The sequence below is a fragment of the Lepisosteus oculatus genome, chromosome 4 (genome assembly GCF_040954835.1).
Source record: "Lepisosteus oculatus isolate fLepOcu1 chromosome 4, fLepOcu1.hap2, whole genome shotgun sequence".
Lineage (NCBI taxonomy): Eukaryota > Metazoa > Chordata > Actinopteri > Semionotiformes > Lepisosteidae > Lepisosteus > Lepisosteus oculatus.
Window position 1 is genome coordinate 48,437,878 of NC_090699.1, and position 16,979 is coordinate 48,454,856.

General features: G+C 36.6%; 1 protein-coding gene across 1 annotated transcript in view; it reads left to right on the top strand.

The window, feature by feature from the left end:
- Positions 1–16,979, top strand: part of ptprga (protein tyrosine phosphatase receptor type Ga) — a 259,162-nt gene that overhangs the window by 221,928 nt on the left and 20,255 nt on the right. The window contains exons 13-15 of the mRNA XM_015347265.2: positions 654–792; positions 5,823–5,914; positions 12,574–12,665. Coding sequence (XP_015202751.2) covers positions 654–792; positions 5,823–5,914; positions 12,574–12,665 — 323 coding nt within the window. The remainder of the gene's footprint in view (positions 1–653; positions 793–5,822; positions 5,915–12,573; positions 12,666–16,979) is intronic.

Here is a 16,979-nt window from a genome sequence, read left to right on the forward strand (position 1 = left end):
AAGCAGTGGGTGCAAGGCAGTTCTGTACAGAGCACACACAGACACGCACACACTCACACTAAGGCCAGTTTTCCCAGAAGCCAATTAACCTGCCAGTATGTCTTTGAACCGTGGGAGGAATCCAGAGCACACAGATGGAACTCATGTGAACACAAGGTTAACATACAAACTCCACACATATATCACTCCAAGAATTGAACCCAGTACCCCAGCACTGCGAGGCAGCAATGCTAACTATAATGCACCACTATGCCTCCCATGTGTAGTATGTCCCATACAATTCTATGACAGTAAAGAGTTGTATTCATTAGGCTCTCTAACACACAACAGCACTGGGGAGGACTATCTTCAAACCCCATATGAAGCTTAGAGGACCTCATTTTACATCTAAGAGGCTAACTAGAGAACTGCATAAATTATTTCGTCAACAGTTATTTAATTGTCTGTCATGACCATTCCTGATGCGCTTCTTTACAAAACCCTACCTTTATTTATGTATGTTTTTATTCAGCTTAAATATAAAACTTTGAGGCTTTAGGAAAGACGCAGGGAAAGGCTGTATTCTCTTTGCTAGTTCCTGTTTTCATTCTTGTTTAGTACGTATGTAAACCTCAATATGCCCACTAATAATTTGCCTTTCATTTAACCTACAGAAAGAAATACTGTTTCCAACATGACAAGGCATCCCTCGTATGTTTCAAACAAGATGGAGTGGATCATCCCTTTGGTTGTTGTCTCCGCTCTGACCTTTGTGTGCCTCATTCTTTTGGTGGCTGTGCTGGTATACTGGAGGTAAGTCCTGAATATTGAATACAAGGCAGACATCACTGCAGCCTCATTGTTCTGTAGAGATCTGTGTGTGTCTGAGGTTTTAAGGGAAAATGTTTTGTCCTTGATTTAATATGGAGAATAATACTTTGTATAGTTGGAATTTACATTTTATGCCATCACCTTATTAAGTAGTACAAGAAATGTACCAAAGTGTACATTATATTTTAGGTCACCAGAAGGAGATGCAAAATATACATACGTAATGTTTGCTGGTCCCTATTTTAATAGTTTATTGACTTTTATCTCTATCCCTCCTCTTAAACAGTTAATACGAAAAAGTTTTTTTCAGTACTAGTTCTGAATCATACAGAGGTTGAGACGGTGAAAAGATACAATTTTGCATGCTACAGTTTATTTTCAGTGTGGTTAATGTGTTTGGATTCGTTAGATTCTCGTTGCTTTGGTTGTAATTTGGAGGTATTACTAAGATGAAGGCAAATTGCACTGATTGCGAGGGAAATATTATCTTCATTAATCTCTAGAAAATTACTATCATAAGGTTCTGATTAGGCCTGTCTAATGACTCCGATGAAGAGAGAACCCAGGTTAAAGCTGAGTGATTGTGCTCTGCTGACACTAAGCTGGAAAGAGAGCAGTGACGACTTTCCTTAGGGATCCATTACTTAGCCATTACCATCATTTGCGGGGCATCATATCTGTGAAGTGTCTCTTCTCCTGTCTGTTTTACCCATCACACATGTTATATGCTGTCTTGTAAATGGGCTTTGACTTACCAGCAGTGAAAGGCATGACAAAACCAATTCAACATGAAAACGTTTGCTGTGATTTAGAATTTCACACACTCTACAGTGCTCTTTATATTGCCTAGTCATTTTTTTAAGTTTGTATGTATGACAGACTTGATTTTCTCTTGAATCTTAAAGGGTTGGATGTCTGTGTGAAGATAATTTATAACTTTAGCTTTAGAATTTTATATTTTTAGTATCAAATAAGTATTCCTTTTCTGAACAGTTGTTGCACGAGCCTGTGACACAACTGTGTGCAGCTGTGTATTGTGGGTGCCCTGTCACATGATCATTAATGCCTAATTCCTTTGCAACTTTTCCCTAGTTGAGTCTTACCAAACTGGCTTCGCAGGGGCATATCAAAATTCACGAGTTGTCCGTTGCTGTGGCAACCAGACCCCCTGCTGCTGGCTGTGCTCTGAGGTGTCCTGTCGGGCTTTTCAGTAGAGTGGCCTCTGCTCATTAGTAAAAAAAAAGAATGACTGAGGTTTCTAAAAACATGCTGCATGATGCTTTCAAAAGCTGGATTAAACATGTGTAACAGACAAAAGCTATGTGCTAACTGGAGTAAAGAATATGTTTTCCCTTTGCTATGAAAACTCCAGTTTCCCTGGAAAAACTTTCTCTTCCATAGTATAATGAGGTGTGGATTTCCAATACATTAAAAAATAAAAATTGCATTTAAAAAGAAAATGGAGACAAAATTAGAATGTATATTTTTACAAAAACAAATTCAAGTAAAAATAGTAACCAGTCCTTTCAATGAAAGGTCCATGGTATTGTGATAATTACAATATGATTTAAAATTAATGAATATATTAAAAATGTTTTTTTAACTTGAAAGTTATGCACCAGCCGTTTCTCTTGAACTAGACTATTGCATTTTAATAAGACAAATGAGTGAACTGACAAGAAACAAGGCCAGCTTCGCTGTTTGCAAACTGGTGTCCTTCCATTTGTGAAATGAGTATGTGACCAACGCAGATGGTGCCAATATTTATTTCAAATTGGTAACGAAGTTTTAACTGGTGAGGCTAGAGTAACATGCAGGTTAATTTGTTCCTGACTGCTGGTGAGAAATGTGCCTTTATAGGCTTATGAAAATAAAGTGGCTCAGCTTTCTTCAGACTCAGGGGGCTGAGATAGGGGTGCTGCCTAATTAAGGCATTAGTGCTAGAGATTAGGTAGGCGGGTTTAAGCAAATATTTAGTTCCTGGTTGTGTATTGATAGTCTTTGTGCAATTGAATAACACCTTGTACTCCTGTGTGCATTTTTTTATAGACTTTTCGTATGCTTATGAAAATATGTTCACAGACTTTTTATTAAAGTGGTTTGCTTTATGCTTTGTTAGAATTGTACATATTACAGTATTTGGTTTATTGGAAGCATTTATTTGCTGGCTTTGTATAAAGAAAACCTTAAGCCTATTGGTTTTTGCTTTGCCTGCCAAGAACTACCTAATGAAACAAATTCAGAGCTCGTGCATTTTCTCAAATACTCTGACTCAAATCCTTACCTTAATAATGTGAGTTGCATTAGGATGTAATTCATTGGTAATGGTAAACATTAGCAATAATATAAGATGGCAGGTTCTTATAAGTTTGGATTTCTATTCTTCAATATTTGATTCATCTAAGTTGAGAGTGAAATACTGGTTAGTTGAGTCTAAAATAATTAACATGAATTCATAATGCAGTCACTGACTAATAGAAGGGGGTTTGGTGACCCTCATTTATGAAGAGTTCTTAAACCCAGTCATGTTTACTTTATATAAGCTTTCAGAACATCAGGCTTCAGGAAAATGCCAGATATGATAGGAGGCTCATCAAGCTTAGCTGCTTCTGTTTCTCTATAGCCCCATTGCCAGCACAGTACTTCAAACAGCCCCTTCACCTGTTTGTGAGACTTCTTTGTATTCGGTTTTAACAGTATATACACTGCAGTCGCTGAAAAAATAAAATAATAATCAGCTGTAAAGACATTTGGTTCCAACTCAGCAGCAATTTGCTTTTTTATTCCAGGAACACTATAATGTGACAGAAGCAGTGTCTGGTCTCTGATGGTTCCCTAGACACAGCATGTTCCCTGAGGGCATTGGCCTTGCTGCACGACCTATTGCACACTCTTTTTTCCTCTTTTTTTTACTCTAGAGGTGCTGTAGGTGTGATATCCATTGGCCGATTGCATAGCAAATGATCTCTCATGTGTTTAAAATGGTCTGGGGTGTAAATTACCCACGTGAATATGATTATCGGGTTTAATACTTATTTCGATTTGTCTTTATCTGTGGGAGAACATTTGAGTGTTCTGTGTGTAGCGCTGATTCTTTTTTCATTTTTTAATTTTCATTTCTGGAACATTTTTCATCGTGAATAAATTCCGGACAGGGCATTTAGTTACAGGGGTAGGGAGGAAGCCCTAATGAAAAGCTTGGTAAAACCCATAAAATACGGAGTGGAGTATTTATGTTAGCATAGTGTGATAAAAAAGTGCAACTTCTCGCATACTAAAGGCTAAGTTGGCGCAATTTATTATAAGCAGTTATTTGTAGTAGGAAAATTGCTTTGTGAAAATTGCTTTAAATATTGCTGAGAGTTGATTAAATTATTCATGTTTATTTTGTATGTACTGTAACCCCTGTTTATAGCCCTCAGTTGTGCGTTCAGCTGAATTGTTGAGGGTTGAGTGGTATAATAGGCAAACTCTTGCCAATTAAAAAAAAATCTTGAACTTTGAAAGCACAGAACCAGATGGCAGTAATCTGCTGTCTTTTTTATTTCAGATTTCAATTATGTAGCATTGCTGCTTAAGATTATTTGTTTTACCGTATTTTAGTTTTTCTAGCTAGCTTTCTATCTTTATGAATAAGTACTGTACTGCATATATTCATTGCCGATTTAATGTTAGAATCTTGTTAGATTCTTTATAGCTTGCTATATGGTTGTATGGGTGGCACTGCGGGATCAACGGTGCCTTAGCATTACATACAGGAATGGAGAGTGTGTGCGTTTTCCATCCTTTGGCTACAGCTTCTGTTCTTGCGAAAGAAAAGGTGTTTACAATGTGTAAGTGTCCTAGGGCTTTTCAGTCCCCAGATCTATTGTTTGACTTCATTGACTGAAGGGAACAAAGCAGACAATTATGGCACGAATCTGGGAGCAGGGTGGATGCAGGAGCAGGTGCCGGAAAACAGTTTAAGGGGAGAGGGAGAACACTGTGCCATCTAATTCTATTCAAGAGCATCAGGCGCCCCCGTAGGCTGAAAGTCCCTCCTCTTGTCAAGGTAGTCCGAGCTGCAGCAGCTCTCCAAGCAAACAGAAGCTCATTAGATATTCAGTTCCGGCCCCCAGCAAGTCATTAAAGCAGCAACGAGCAGTGACGCCTGCGCTGGGAGTCCAGCCTCAGTCAGCAGCACCATGCAGAGGCTGTTTGGAGCTCTCACCACTCTTCTGCTCAGTGCCTTCTCTATGATGACCAGCCTGTGCTCCTTATTGTGCATCAAGTACAGGTAACAGACAAGGGGGAGGGTTAAATGAGCCCTGAGCTGTCACTGCTCTAGGGAGGTGGCGAGTGATATGTTAAATTTGGTTTTGTTTATCTGCGGGGGGGGTGTTATCAGATTATCAGAGACAACAGCCTCCGACTCAGGCTGCTCTCTGGGCCATCCAGCAACATTCCTATTGATTTTTTCCTTTGCAGTATCTGTAATTCACTTTCTTCATGGCTCCTTGTGGGTCTGGGCAGCTTTGCTGCAGGTGCAGTTTCAGTTATGAAACTTTTGTTAAAGCCAGCTCAAGGATTAGCCCCGATTGCCATCTAGCATTAACATTGACAGGTCAGGTTGTTACAACAAAGCAGAAGTGATAGGAATCGTAATGTGTTGTCTTGTGTCTTAAATGATACAGTTCTCAGTTTAGGCATGCTTAAAGATGCAGTGAGTGCATGTGGATAAATACACATCTGTTTTGAAACTGGAACATGTCAGAATGCATGTGTATTTAAATGCATATTTAATGCATAAATTGTCTTGTTTCCCTCATTCTATATATGGACTCTATATATTTTTAGGTGTGAAGGAGGCACTTTGGCCTCAGGAAGTTTTAAATTATTTAAAACATTAATGCTTAACTTTCCAATAAGATTGTCAATCTATTTCTAGGAAACACTGGTGCTTTCGTTGTGATCGTCATGCAGAATAAGTGCACTGACATACCTGTGTGATTTTCTGTCTTCTTTACTGACAGGAGGTGTTTCCAGACAGCTCATTTCTATGTGGAGGACAGCAGCTCTCCCAGAGTGGTACCCAATGAAAGCATACCAGTTATACCAATACCAGGTAAGCAAGGAGGAGGTTTAAACACTGCAAAATTCTCAGGTATTCCATGTTCTGCTCTGTATCCAGTACCTAGGTTATGAGGAAAGGTGTCAAAACACCAATATGTTCATTTCAAGTTTGAGGAACTGCCTGTTCATATAAATAATGTATACATTTGTAACACATAGATCTCATGTTCTGCAGTGTGTCTTAGTTTAGTTTTCAGTCCTGTTTGTGTTCCAGCTTCAAGAATAAAAGTCACTGTATTTGCATATATTTTAAAATTTGTTCTCCCATTTTGTCTAAACAAATTTTTAGCAGTGTTCTCAAGATTTCTAATTGACAGTTCTCATTGACAATGTATCTTGAAGTGACCGTTTTCACTCAGAAGAAACTTGTAGAATTTCAGAATCACCTTTTTCCATTTTAAGCTAAAATACCCAGCTTCTGTTCATACAGTTTGGCATGTTTAGATAGTAGTTAGTCCAGTGTTCAGTAATGTAGATGCAAGCTATGGTGCTTCAATAATGGATTGACATTCCATAATGCTAAAATGAAGATAATTCAAACAAAGGTGTACTGTTAATTGGATTAAACTGTGTATATTGCAACTTCTCTTATAGGCTGTCATTTTGCTTGGGTGCCGTGCAATATAGAAATTGTTGAATGTAATATACAGCAGGTACACTCCATCACATTGGTGACATGTGAGCAAAATTTAGGTCAATAACAGTCCTTTTTAATAAGGGACTCCCTATTTCTTCCTAGGTTTATTGGACAAGAGTTTAGTCCTATTTCAACTTAAGCCATTTTGCATAAAAGCCGTATTCACACAATATGTATTCATTTTTTAGGGTGATTATTCTCATCAAATTTTTCTTTCACTTCTGGGCTCCAATTTAAAGTGACATCTAGTCAATAGGAAGAGGTATACTGCTTCTTTAAGTAATGCCAGAGTAATGACTGTCTGTTTTATGACTATGTGCTTTAGTTAAAGAGGACAGCTGTTGGCAGGATAAGTTGTCATTATTGACTATCCATCTAGGATTTTTATTAGATAACCCTTTTTCTTTATCCAGTTAAAATAATAGGTTCTATCTTTTAAGCGGCAAGTGTATGTGTTAGAAGAGGAAGAACTACAGAAGAAAAGCAGTTAAACTCTATGGCAAACTGTTTATATCCCATAGATTTTTTATGTTTCTCACAATGAAAAATCCATCAAGACATTCTCTTTTTATTGCGTTCACATTTTAGCTGATGGGAAGAGGGTGAAATAACTCTTTGGTTGCTTGTTTGAGGGGATTAACACTATACTTTACATAAAAATTGTCTTTAATTTTAAAGCATCATTACTTATAATTTGCTGTTGTGAACTGAAGTTGATGCATGTGTTTTTAATTGTACGATGTAGCGTTACACAATATTGATGCATGGCAGAAAAAGTCTTAATGTCCATCCATGCTCCTGTGGAACATCAAGAGTAATATATGTATTTGCATCAATACGTTTTGATAAGTTTGCGGAATTGAAAAAAAGGTTAATGGGATGATTATGAATAAATGTAGCTTTTCCTTGGCTGCTCTGCATTAGGCTGTTAGTATTTCATTTGTTCCTTTTCGATTCACATAGATGTTTTGTGAGAATTAAAACTGAAAACAATACACAGGCCCCTGGCTGTTGTGGAAGAGTCAGCTGTCTGCCGGCAGTTGCTAACCCCAACCCTGTTCTCCTTGCTTCCTTGCCATGATGAAAGCTCAGGTTTCTAGACAAGGCAGGGCGACAGGTCCCACAAAAGGCTCAGAATCCCATGTCAGGATAAGCTTCACGAGGGAACCAGTTCTACCAGCATTAATGTTGAGCAGTAATTTCTGCTGGGTCAGATAGGCTTGAAGCATAAGAAGTAAAAGGGCTAAGAATATGAAAGGAGCTTAGGATGCAGAAAATATGATTAACTCAGAGTGATTAATGTGTAACAAAAATGCAAAAGAGTATTCTCATGTGCTTAAGTAGCCAGTAAACCTGGCAACTAAAAATCATATCAATATTTCTGAGTTTATTTTCATTTGGCAAGATGCCAGCATTTACGGTAACAGACTTTGTTCAGGCAGCTTGAAGCTCCCAGGGGATGATACCCACCATTTGGCTTACTTGTTTTATTCATAAATTGGAGTTGAAGGGTATTATATTGAAATGCTAGTTTTCTGATCACTCGCCCTGTAAGCACTATTGCTTTTATTCCTATATCGTTTGGCTAAGGTTTTTACGTGGTAGCTTTGCTGCCTCCCAACTCTTGGAACGTGAATTAAATACTGGATGGTGGATAAACTTTGTTGTGGAGTCTGCATGTTCACCCTGGGTCCACATGGGTTTTCTCCATGTGCCTCATACTGCCCATGTTGGTTCTGTTATCTGCTGTCTCTAAATTGTTGCTGTGTATCTGTGGACCTGTTAATGAACTAGCATTCCGTTCAGAGTGCAGTAAGGTCTTGTACCCCTGTGCTTCTGGGATGGGCTCCAGGTTGTTGTAACTCTTATTAGCAGTAAATAATTATATGATAATGGATGGAGCACAGATTTGGCACTTTTTCAAGATTAAATAAAGTCTGTTTAAAGGGATTCTAGACAAGTTTACATATTCACATTATGGATTTGAAATGGATTTCTGCCAATTTTCATAGTGGTGAGACTCTATAGAGACTAATATCAAGTTTTACAAAGTTATTTGTTGTGAGCCACAGATACAACTCTTTGACCTTTTCTTATTTCAATGACTTGATAGTACCATCATTGTTTTGCTGGAGTCTAGTAAGTGATAGTTTTGAAGAAAATGAGATCATATTAATAAAAATGTTTTGCAGTATTGATAATGAGTGATACAAGGGATCCCTGCTTAGGGTCACCCTGCTTTTCGCTATTGACTTTTTGTGACAGTGGACATAAAAATTCCCTGACCTGCTGTCTAATGGACATAAACTCCACTTTAAAACCTGTCCATAGTGTAAACAAAATTGCAAATTTCTAGTAAATTAATTGCATATTTGCTGTTCTTATATAAAAATCATCATAGATATATTATTAATATATTATTTTATAATGTATAGGTATTTGAGTTGTTTATGTAATGTTTTACATTTTTTCTATACCCTGATTTTATGTCCTCTTAACATAAAGCACTGTAACAAAAAAAGTTCTGAGAACAGAAGCATAAGCAGACTACATTACTAGATAAGTTTAAAATATAAAAAAATGACTATGCGGTATTAGATGTTATTTGTCATACTGTATACACAGTATTAAATGTTACTTTATGAAGCATAAAAGTTTAATTTAATATTTGGCTGTGTTGCTTTTTCTTTGTACTGTACATACATGATAAACTATGCCATTCTGTGCATTTCTGAAATGTTTTAAACAAGGTTAAATTACATTTAAATTTAATGTGTTATTACAATAATCATAAATGTTTATACACAGAAAATGTGAGTGTACACTACTGTAGACTTATGTTATCATGTCCTGGTCCCTAATACCATTGAAATACATTGATTCTTATGTATCAGTTAACATCCTCTGGGGAATATGCCCCCCCTGTCCCCATTAAGGACTATAAACAGGGACACCCTGTATTAGCAGAGCAATGTAATGTTGTATACAGTAAGTCATCAAATTATCTATGGACTTGAAATCTAGGTTTTAAGCCAGGAGATTATAAGCATAGTCCATTTTGTGTCGAATTACTACATGGCACATTATAATAATATACTGTATTACAAAATGTTGAATTTTTTAAATCTGCTGATGCAGAGAATTAATTACAAAAGAAATCTTAATAAAAAACATCAATTTTGAGCATGGTATACATACTGCATACAATCAGATACTGCATACTGCATCACAGTGTAGTGAAAACTTTGAACTGTTGTTGGTGGATACTGCATATTTTTGTTAAGTGCCCTTGTTTAACCTTCTCTCTCAGCTGAATTGAAAGATTTTAAAACAATCACAGTTGCAGTGTCATACTGTATCTCTTCAACAGCTGTGAAATCTGATCTGATGAGATGTGACAAAATATAGGAATCTGTCTGCGGTGCATCACATAAGCCATCACAATGTATGTCCTAGCTTTGGACAGAATAGTGTTCATGTGGAACTGGCAGGCTGAACTGAAAAAAAAAACTAAGCGGAAAATGCCCTTTGAAAGATAAAATCAGACATAAGCTGTGCCAAACTGCAATTCAGAGTCTGTGATCTCTTTGTATGATAAATGTACGCCCCTAAACCTCTCCATAATACTACAGTGCCAGTCTCAAAAATGAGTCTTCTTGGTAGCCTCCTGAATCACTAGAGATGCCTTCTTCTAGTTTAAGAGGGAGAAGTACTTGTGCTGTATTATCACTGTGTGCTCTGATGCCTCATGCCCTTTGCACTGTCCATGCACACACTTCCTGAACACCTGCAGGCACAAACCTTCATGTCAGGCACACTAGAGGAGTTTGGGGACCAAGGGTCCTAGGACTATGTATACTCTTCAGTGCCGGGTGGGTTTGTTGTGAGAAATAATACAGGTTAAGATAGTAGAGAGAAAGAAAAACATTGACAATGTAACACTTGCATTTAAAAGAAACAGCTATCCCATGTCTGCTTTGTACAAATTTGGAAAGGATAAAAAGTCAGGAAGTCTCAAAATTCAAAAACATAAAGCTGTCTGACATGTTCAAATCAAAAAGAGAGGGGACATTTTACTGTGCATACAAACCTCCACTGTGCAGAATGCATTCTTCAACTTGAGTAAATAAATTGATCTCCAGTTGCAAATCCCCCTCAGGCATTTTGAGCCAGATCCACAGCCCATCAACAGGTTTGGAACTGCAATTTTTCTGGTTCTTGCACTTCCTAAGCACTGGGTTCACACTCTGCTCTCTGAATACTAACTTTGTCAGCAGGAGATAGGGTTGCACATTGAGAAGTCATATGTATGAGTCAGAAATAAAAGCTAGGTTTGAAATCAGTGGAGCACAGTTTATAATGATAGAAATATAATGTTATTTGGAAATGGAATATAGTTGGAAATATTCTAAGTGCATGGTCATACTTTGTTTGAATGTGGTCTTAAGTGAACATCAAAATGTCTTCATGAAGCCAACGAATGATACTATGAGATGGTGATGATACTCCTTCATAGTTATTGATCCAAATGGTATAACAGGTGCATGAATATTCAAAACTATTAACATTTGTCATGGCAGTGTCATCGTGTCATAATATGTTATGGTTACTGGTATGGTGAGGGTGAGATTTGAGGTTGCTTATTAATCACCTATAATTTATAACTATATAACTCATAAATTATAACTTTTAAATGTAAGAAAAACTTCAAATAAAAGAGAGTTTGGCCAAATAATTTAGATTTTTAGTAGATCAATGATCCAAGGATCTCGTCTGGCCATTTCTTAAAAAGAATCATATTAAGGATCATTGTAAGAAAGCTATCATAGTGCATTTGTGGATACATTGTGCTGCTTTTCAAATAAAACATTTTAAAGTATTTTAGCATTTCAAATCTATGTGAAGAAATTGATTTCTGAAACAATGTTTCAAATGCTAACTAGTGGCATCTGCAGAATTTCAGTCTAGTCCATTACTGATTCCAGTGGTTGGCAGTGAGTGTGTGACACAGAGCTAGTCAAGTAACGCACTGAACAGAAATTTTGCTGATGCTATATACTGTATAATAATGAGCACACAAGCAGACCTTGGCACATGAGCATTAACACTTTGCAAAGCAGACTGAAGGATGTTTAGCAGGAAACATGGAAAGAATAATAAGGAAATTCTTGAAGAATTGAAGGAATGGGGGAAATAGACCCTTGCAAACTGGAACCATCTAAAATTACAACTAGTGCATTCATGATCAAATTTAATAGAGTGTTGTCCTTTCAGTTTCAGCCTGTTTATAAGTGCTAATTAAATGCCTAAAAATGCTAATATCTATTTGTAGAGATTTATAATAAATAAATGGAGAGAGGGATTCTGGTACTGTTGTTCACAAAGTACTGTTGTCAAAGCCCAACTCTAATTATATAATATGGTGTGTCTCATATATCAGCATTTTCAAGTCATCTTTAATTTGTCTTTTGTGGTAAATAATGTCATTATCTGAATTGCTGTTGAAGACCTTGGGAAAGAGAAGATTAAAATTTCTAGCTCCTGACAGCAATAGATGAAGCCTTAGAAATTTCTTTTAAGACCCGTAATGTAAATAGCATCGCAATGTTTTGTATGTGTTCCCAGAAAAAGTGACTTGCATATAAACAACTGCGGCATGCTAAGCAGATTTGTGGCCTTCATTAAAATAAGGATATTCAACAAATTTAGCTTTAAACTGTTTAGGAATGGAGAATAACTGCAGTCGGATTGCATTTTAATCATTTATAGACTGCCAAGATGAAAGCTATGAATGTATTTTACCTATAAGACAGAAGCCAGCTGTTATGAATAATCCATGTGTTCATTAGTCATTCTTAAATATTTAAGACGTTGTTATGAAGGATTTTCAGAATATTCAAGTTCTGCAATATTGGTCTTTACTAGTTTTTCCCTGTGCAATTTGATCTGTTAGTTCTAGCAATGGGGTTGATTCCTGGAAAAAGACAGTTATTTCTTCTTCCTTTGTCTTCCAGACGATATGGAGGCCATTCCAGTCAAGCAGTTTGTGAAGCACATCTCTGAGCTCTATTCTAATAACCAACATGGATTTTCAGAGGAATTTGAGGTAAGAATTCGCATTGCCTTTGAAAATACAATTTCTTTGTGTGAGATAATTTGAAATGTACGTATTTTTTGGCATCATGGTAGGTGGGACATCTTTATCTCGTATACACCTTTTTATAAATATTTTTAGATAAAGAATACCACAAGTAGCAACACCCAGATGAAGGGACAATTTGAATTATAACCCTAAAACATGTAGTACACCTGATCATTGCCCTTGCATGTACAGGCAGTGCTAGGTTATTGAAGGATTGTTCTCTCTTGTATGTCAGATTGTGTTTTCCTTGCTAACAGTGGAAGCAGATGGTTTTAGAAGGAGGCAATTTTGTTCATTTATACCATCTCCTAACTGGTTGGTTGGGCAAGAACATCGCAGTACATGGCTGTGTTGATGATGTGCAAAATAAATGTTTCCCCTTGAGAACATGGTATTACTGGGATGATCAAATGGGAATCAGGGCTATCAATTATTCATGATTTTCTGACTCTGCCCTATTGATCACATCTGGTTCTGACACAATCAAATAAGTAATAATAATAAACTACTTATCAGTGGCCTTGATCTTCAGCTGCTGGCTGTGCTGTGATTCTCTATTTTCTAAGCATAATTTCAAAGGGAATTAAATCAAATGCCTTATGGGAATATCTGGAGAGTTCCTGAATACCAGGGGTATTTTATTATGTTAAAGAAATCACAGTAGCGTGGCTTAGGTTTTACATTTGATTTTTTTCCCTTCCTTTATCTTCATCTTGTTAAGAAAATTAAAATGATAAATCTGGCATAATGACTGTCCTTTAGCTTGCATGTCACCTATCAGGCATTTGCTATTGCCATCTAAGCAAAACGGCAGCTACCTCATTAGAAGTGGCAGACTGCTCATAAAGAGACGGCAGTAATGGAATGCTCGTCAGGAAAAATAGATGTTTATGGCTTTTAGTGTCTGTAATTCCTGCTGACTTCATTATTCAGGTAGTGTCAGGTCAGTTCTGCAGAAGTCAGTTTGGGAAGGTGACTGTAGCATTTCTTGTCAGTTTCTCTTAACTAACTTCTTTAATTCCAGCATTCCCCAGGGGTGAGGGGTAGCTGTAAAGAGAGTAGTGTGTTAATGATTTCCCTTTGTAGAACAGCAGGCCTTTATGTCGTTCTTGTTGATGGACACCATGAAGTGGCTTAAGCGCTCCTAGAGAAAAGGACCTAGTATTTCTCAATGGAGTGCTCTGTCTAATCTAAAGCCTTTTATTCAGCCAGGGGAGTAAGAAAAGAGAAAAATGGGAATGCAGCAGAGCAAAAGCTTTTGATTAAGCAGCCAAGTTCTTTCTCATGTGTTACTGTGTGGTTTTGTTTGCAGCAGTGCAGTTGGTGCTGAAAGGAGAAGAGTTGGTTATTGAGGGCCTCCTGCTGTCAGGTCACGTGGGGAAGTGCATTCAAAACTATCTAGAAAAAATAGTAACCCTTGGAAATACACCCATGCAATCATGTATAAAAATAGGCATGTTTTTTCTCTTTGTGTTTGGGTACTATTTAAATGGCAACAAGTTGCTGTTTAGTTGTCTACCACCCTGTGGTTATATATGTAGTTTTGTTTAAAGCTAAGATTAGCATTAATTTGTGATTGGAAGCGTGCATTAATTTTCTTAAATTAGGTTTACATCGACATCACAAATATTGGTAATCGCATTTCAGAGTGTCAGGGATTTCCATTTTGAGTTTTTTACTCCTTATAACAGTTGTTTGATTTGCATTAATGCATGACTGGTTTGCTAAAGTTTATTGCTTGTTTACACAACATTGTAACTTAAAATTAACACATTTTCCGTTTGAAATTCCTGACTACTTAAGAGCACAATTTGAATTTTCTATATGTTTTCATCGGAAATATAACAAGTGTAAATGGTAATTCCACAGGTAAATTGTTACTTTTCAAAGCTTTAACTTAATCTGTCTTGACATTGATGATTGAACTCTGTTGATTCTGAGCATTCATATGATAGGTTTTGTGTAGGTAACTCTCCTCCGTGTGGACTGTGACATCCTGATGAATTGCAATGTAGCATGTGTTTAATTACTTTGCCCTGCCTTCAGCAGTATGGGTAACAGGAACCAGTGCCAGCTGAGACCACAGCCATCTATTAAAAATGTGTTTTTTTTTTCTTTTGTCTGTTAGTATACCATCTTTTTGAAGAATCCTTTGAATCGTACACAAATTCCAAACTCCTTATTTTGGTGCAGCAAAGTTCTCGTCTACTTTATGGCAGTTCTATTAAAAGGTGTCAGTATCACTTTCATTATGTATCTTAATAGACGTATTTCTATTTGTATTTTGTATATGTATTTTATGTCCATAGTGAATGCTGCTGAGAAGTAAAGTGAGACAATGTGCTATATAGAGGGTAATCCCCCTAATACATTGTTCACTCCTGGAAATTAGAAAATAAAAATTAAAATAACAAAATTCAGAATAAACATTCAAATATAATTCCTAACTATTCTTTAGGTGCTTTTGTTTATATGTACTACAGAACATAAATGTGTTTCAGTTTTAAAACTGTTGCTGAAGAACAGTGTAAAGACAACGACTCTGAGGTTGGCCTCCTTGAAGTGTGTTATCAGTTTCCTGAATGGAAGAGGATCATCATCTGCATGTTGCCTTGCTCTATTCAGTAGCACAGGGAAACAGATGCCAATAGTGCTGGAAGCAACCCAGACAGCAGTGTCAGGGGGCTGTGAGGTGAAGACAAACAGATGGAGCTATAAGGGCATCCCTGCCTGGTTGCTCTCTCAAATGAAAATTGTGTGCTGTCAGTCCAGGTTAGGTTTGCATGTATACAAATCTATGAAAATTAAAACAAAATATTTTAAACATTTAAAACCAATAAATACCACTCAAAATGGTATCCAAAATCCAAAATTCTGTTATTAAAATACAGATCACTTAATGAAAACCTCAAAAGGGTGTTTGGAATGTAGGCTTTTCTTGATCACATCGTGAATGGGGCAGTTAAGATAACGTGTTTATTTGTGGCTTCTGAAAAAGTGGTGAGTAGTGAGATTTAATCGTTTTTACAAATAAATAATTTTGACAAGTGTGGCATGGGTGGAAAAAGGTTGAAATTGTTGCCGTAAGAGTGAGTACAATATGCACTGATGCCTGAGATTGACAGACAAATAAGTACTATGGCGATTCAGTGTTTGTTAAACCTCTTAGTGCTTTCATAGGCAGATCATGAAAGCTAGTGACAAACAGACCCCTTTTCAAAACCACTACTTCCAAGACAATTCCAAACATTATTAATCACAATGTAACAATGTAATAGTGTGATAATTATTATGTGCGTATAGTAATTATAAAATCAGTAATTTTATGGTGTAATTACTCTGTTATTAAATATGTATTGCAATTCTACTGTTTATCGCCTAATGTTGCGAGTCATTCGTCTGCGTTGTCCCATTAATTAATGGGAAAATTAATTAACTAATTAATGTAATTAGGTGTACACTATTACTAAATACAGTAGGTACAGTTTTAGAGTTTTGCAGTGATTTTGTAGCTGTTGTTTTGATTTATTTTGTGTCCATACAAACTCACACAGAAAATAATATTTATTTGTAATACTTATGGTGGCTATGATTTTTTAGCTTGGAAAGCCTTAGCTTTTAGCTTTTCTTGATTTTGAAGTTTGATTATTTCACAGAATCCTCTTAGAGCAGGGAATCTTTCTAAAGACAAAAAGACAATAGATCATTAGAATACCAATTTCAGAGTCAATCTACATGATCAAGACTTCTCATGCAATTTAATACCAAACAGCTTTTTGCCAACTGCTTCTGATGTTTTGAGCAAGAGTAGGGAAATGAAAAGCAGCTTTTGTACTGATCTTGGCTATGTTTAATTTTATTTATGGAATGCTTTTTGCTTTCTGTGGTGGGGTGGTTATAGGTACAAGCACTTAATAAAGAAAGCTCAATACTACTTGTATTTGATAACACACAGGATTGGGAACACAGGAATAAACCATAAAGTCCAGCCTACATACCCAAGCAAAGGGTCTAACCAGATTTTGACATAAGAAAACTTTCTCAGGACTTAGAGTATCATTTGTTTCAAATATCTCTAGTGTTAAAACTCTCAGAAAAGGTCAGTGTTTAGTTTCATCCCAGTACCCATTGTGGTCTGCATGCAAAGAACAAAGTGTACGTTTTGAATGAAGCTATGTAAAATACCTGTCTGACTGTTTGAGTGCAGTAGATTATTGCAAAATCAACAGTATCCCCTATTTTTGATATTAGGCTAATTTTTATCAATCTTTCTACAGT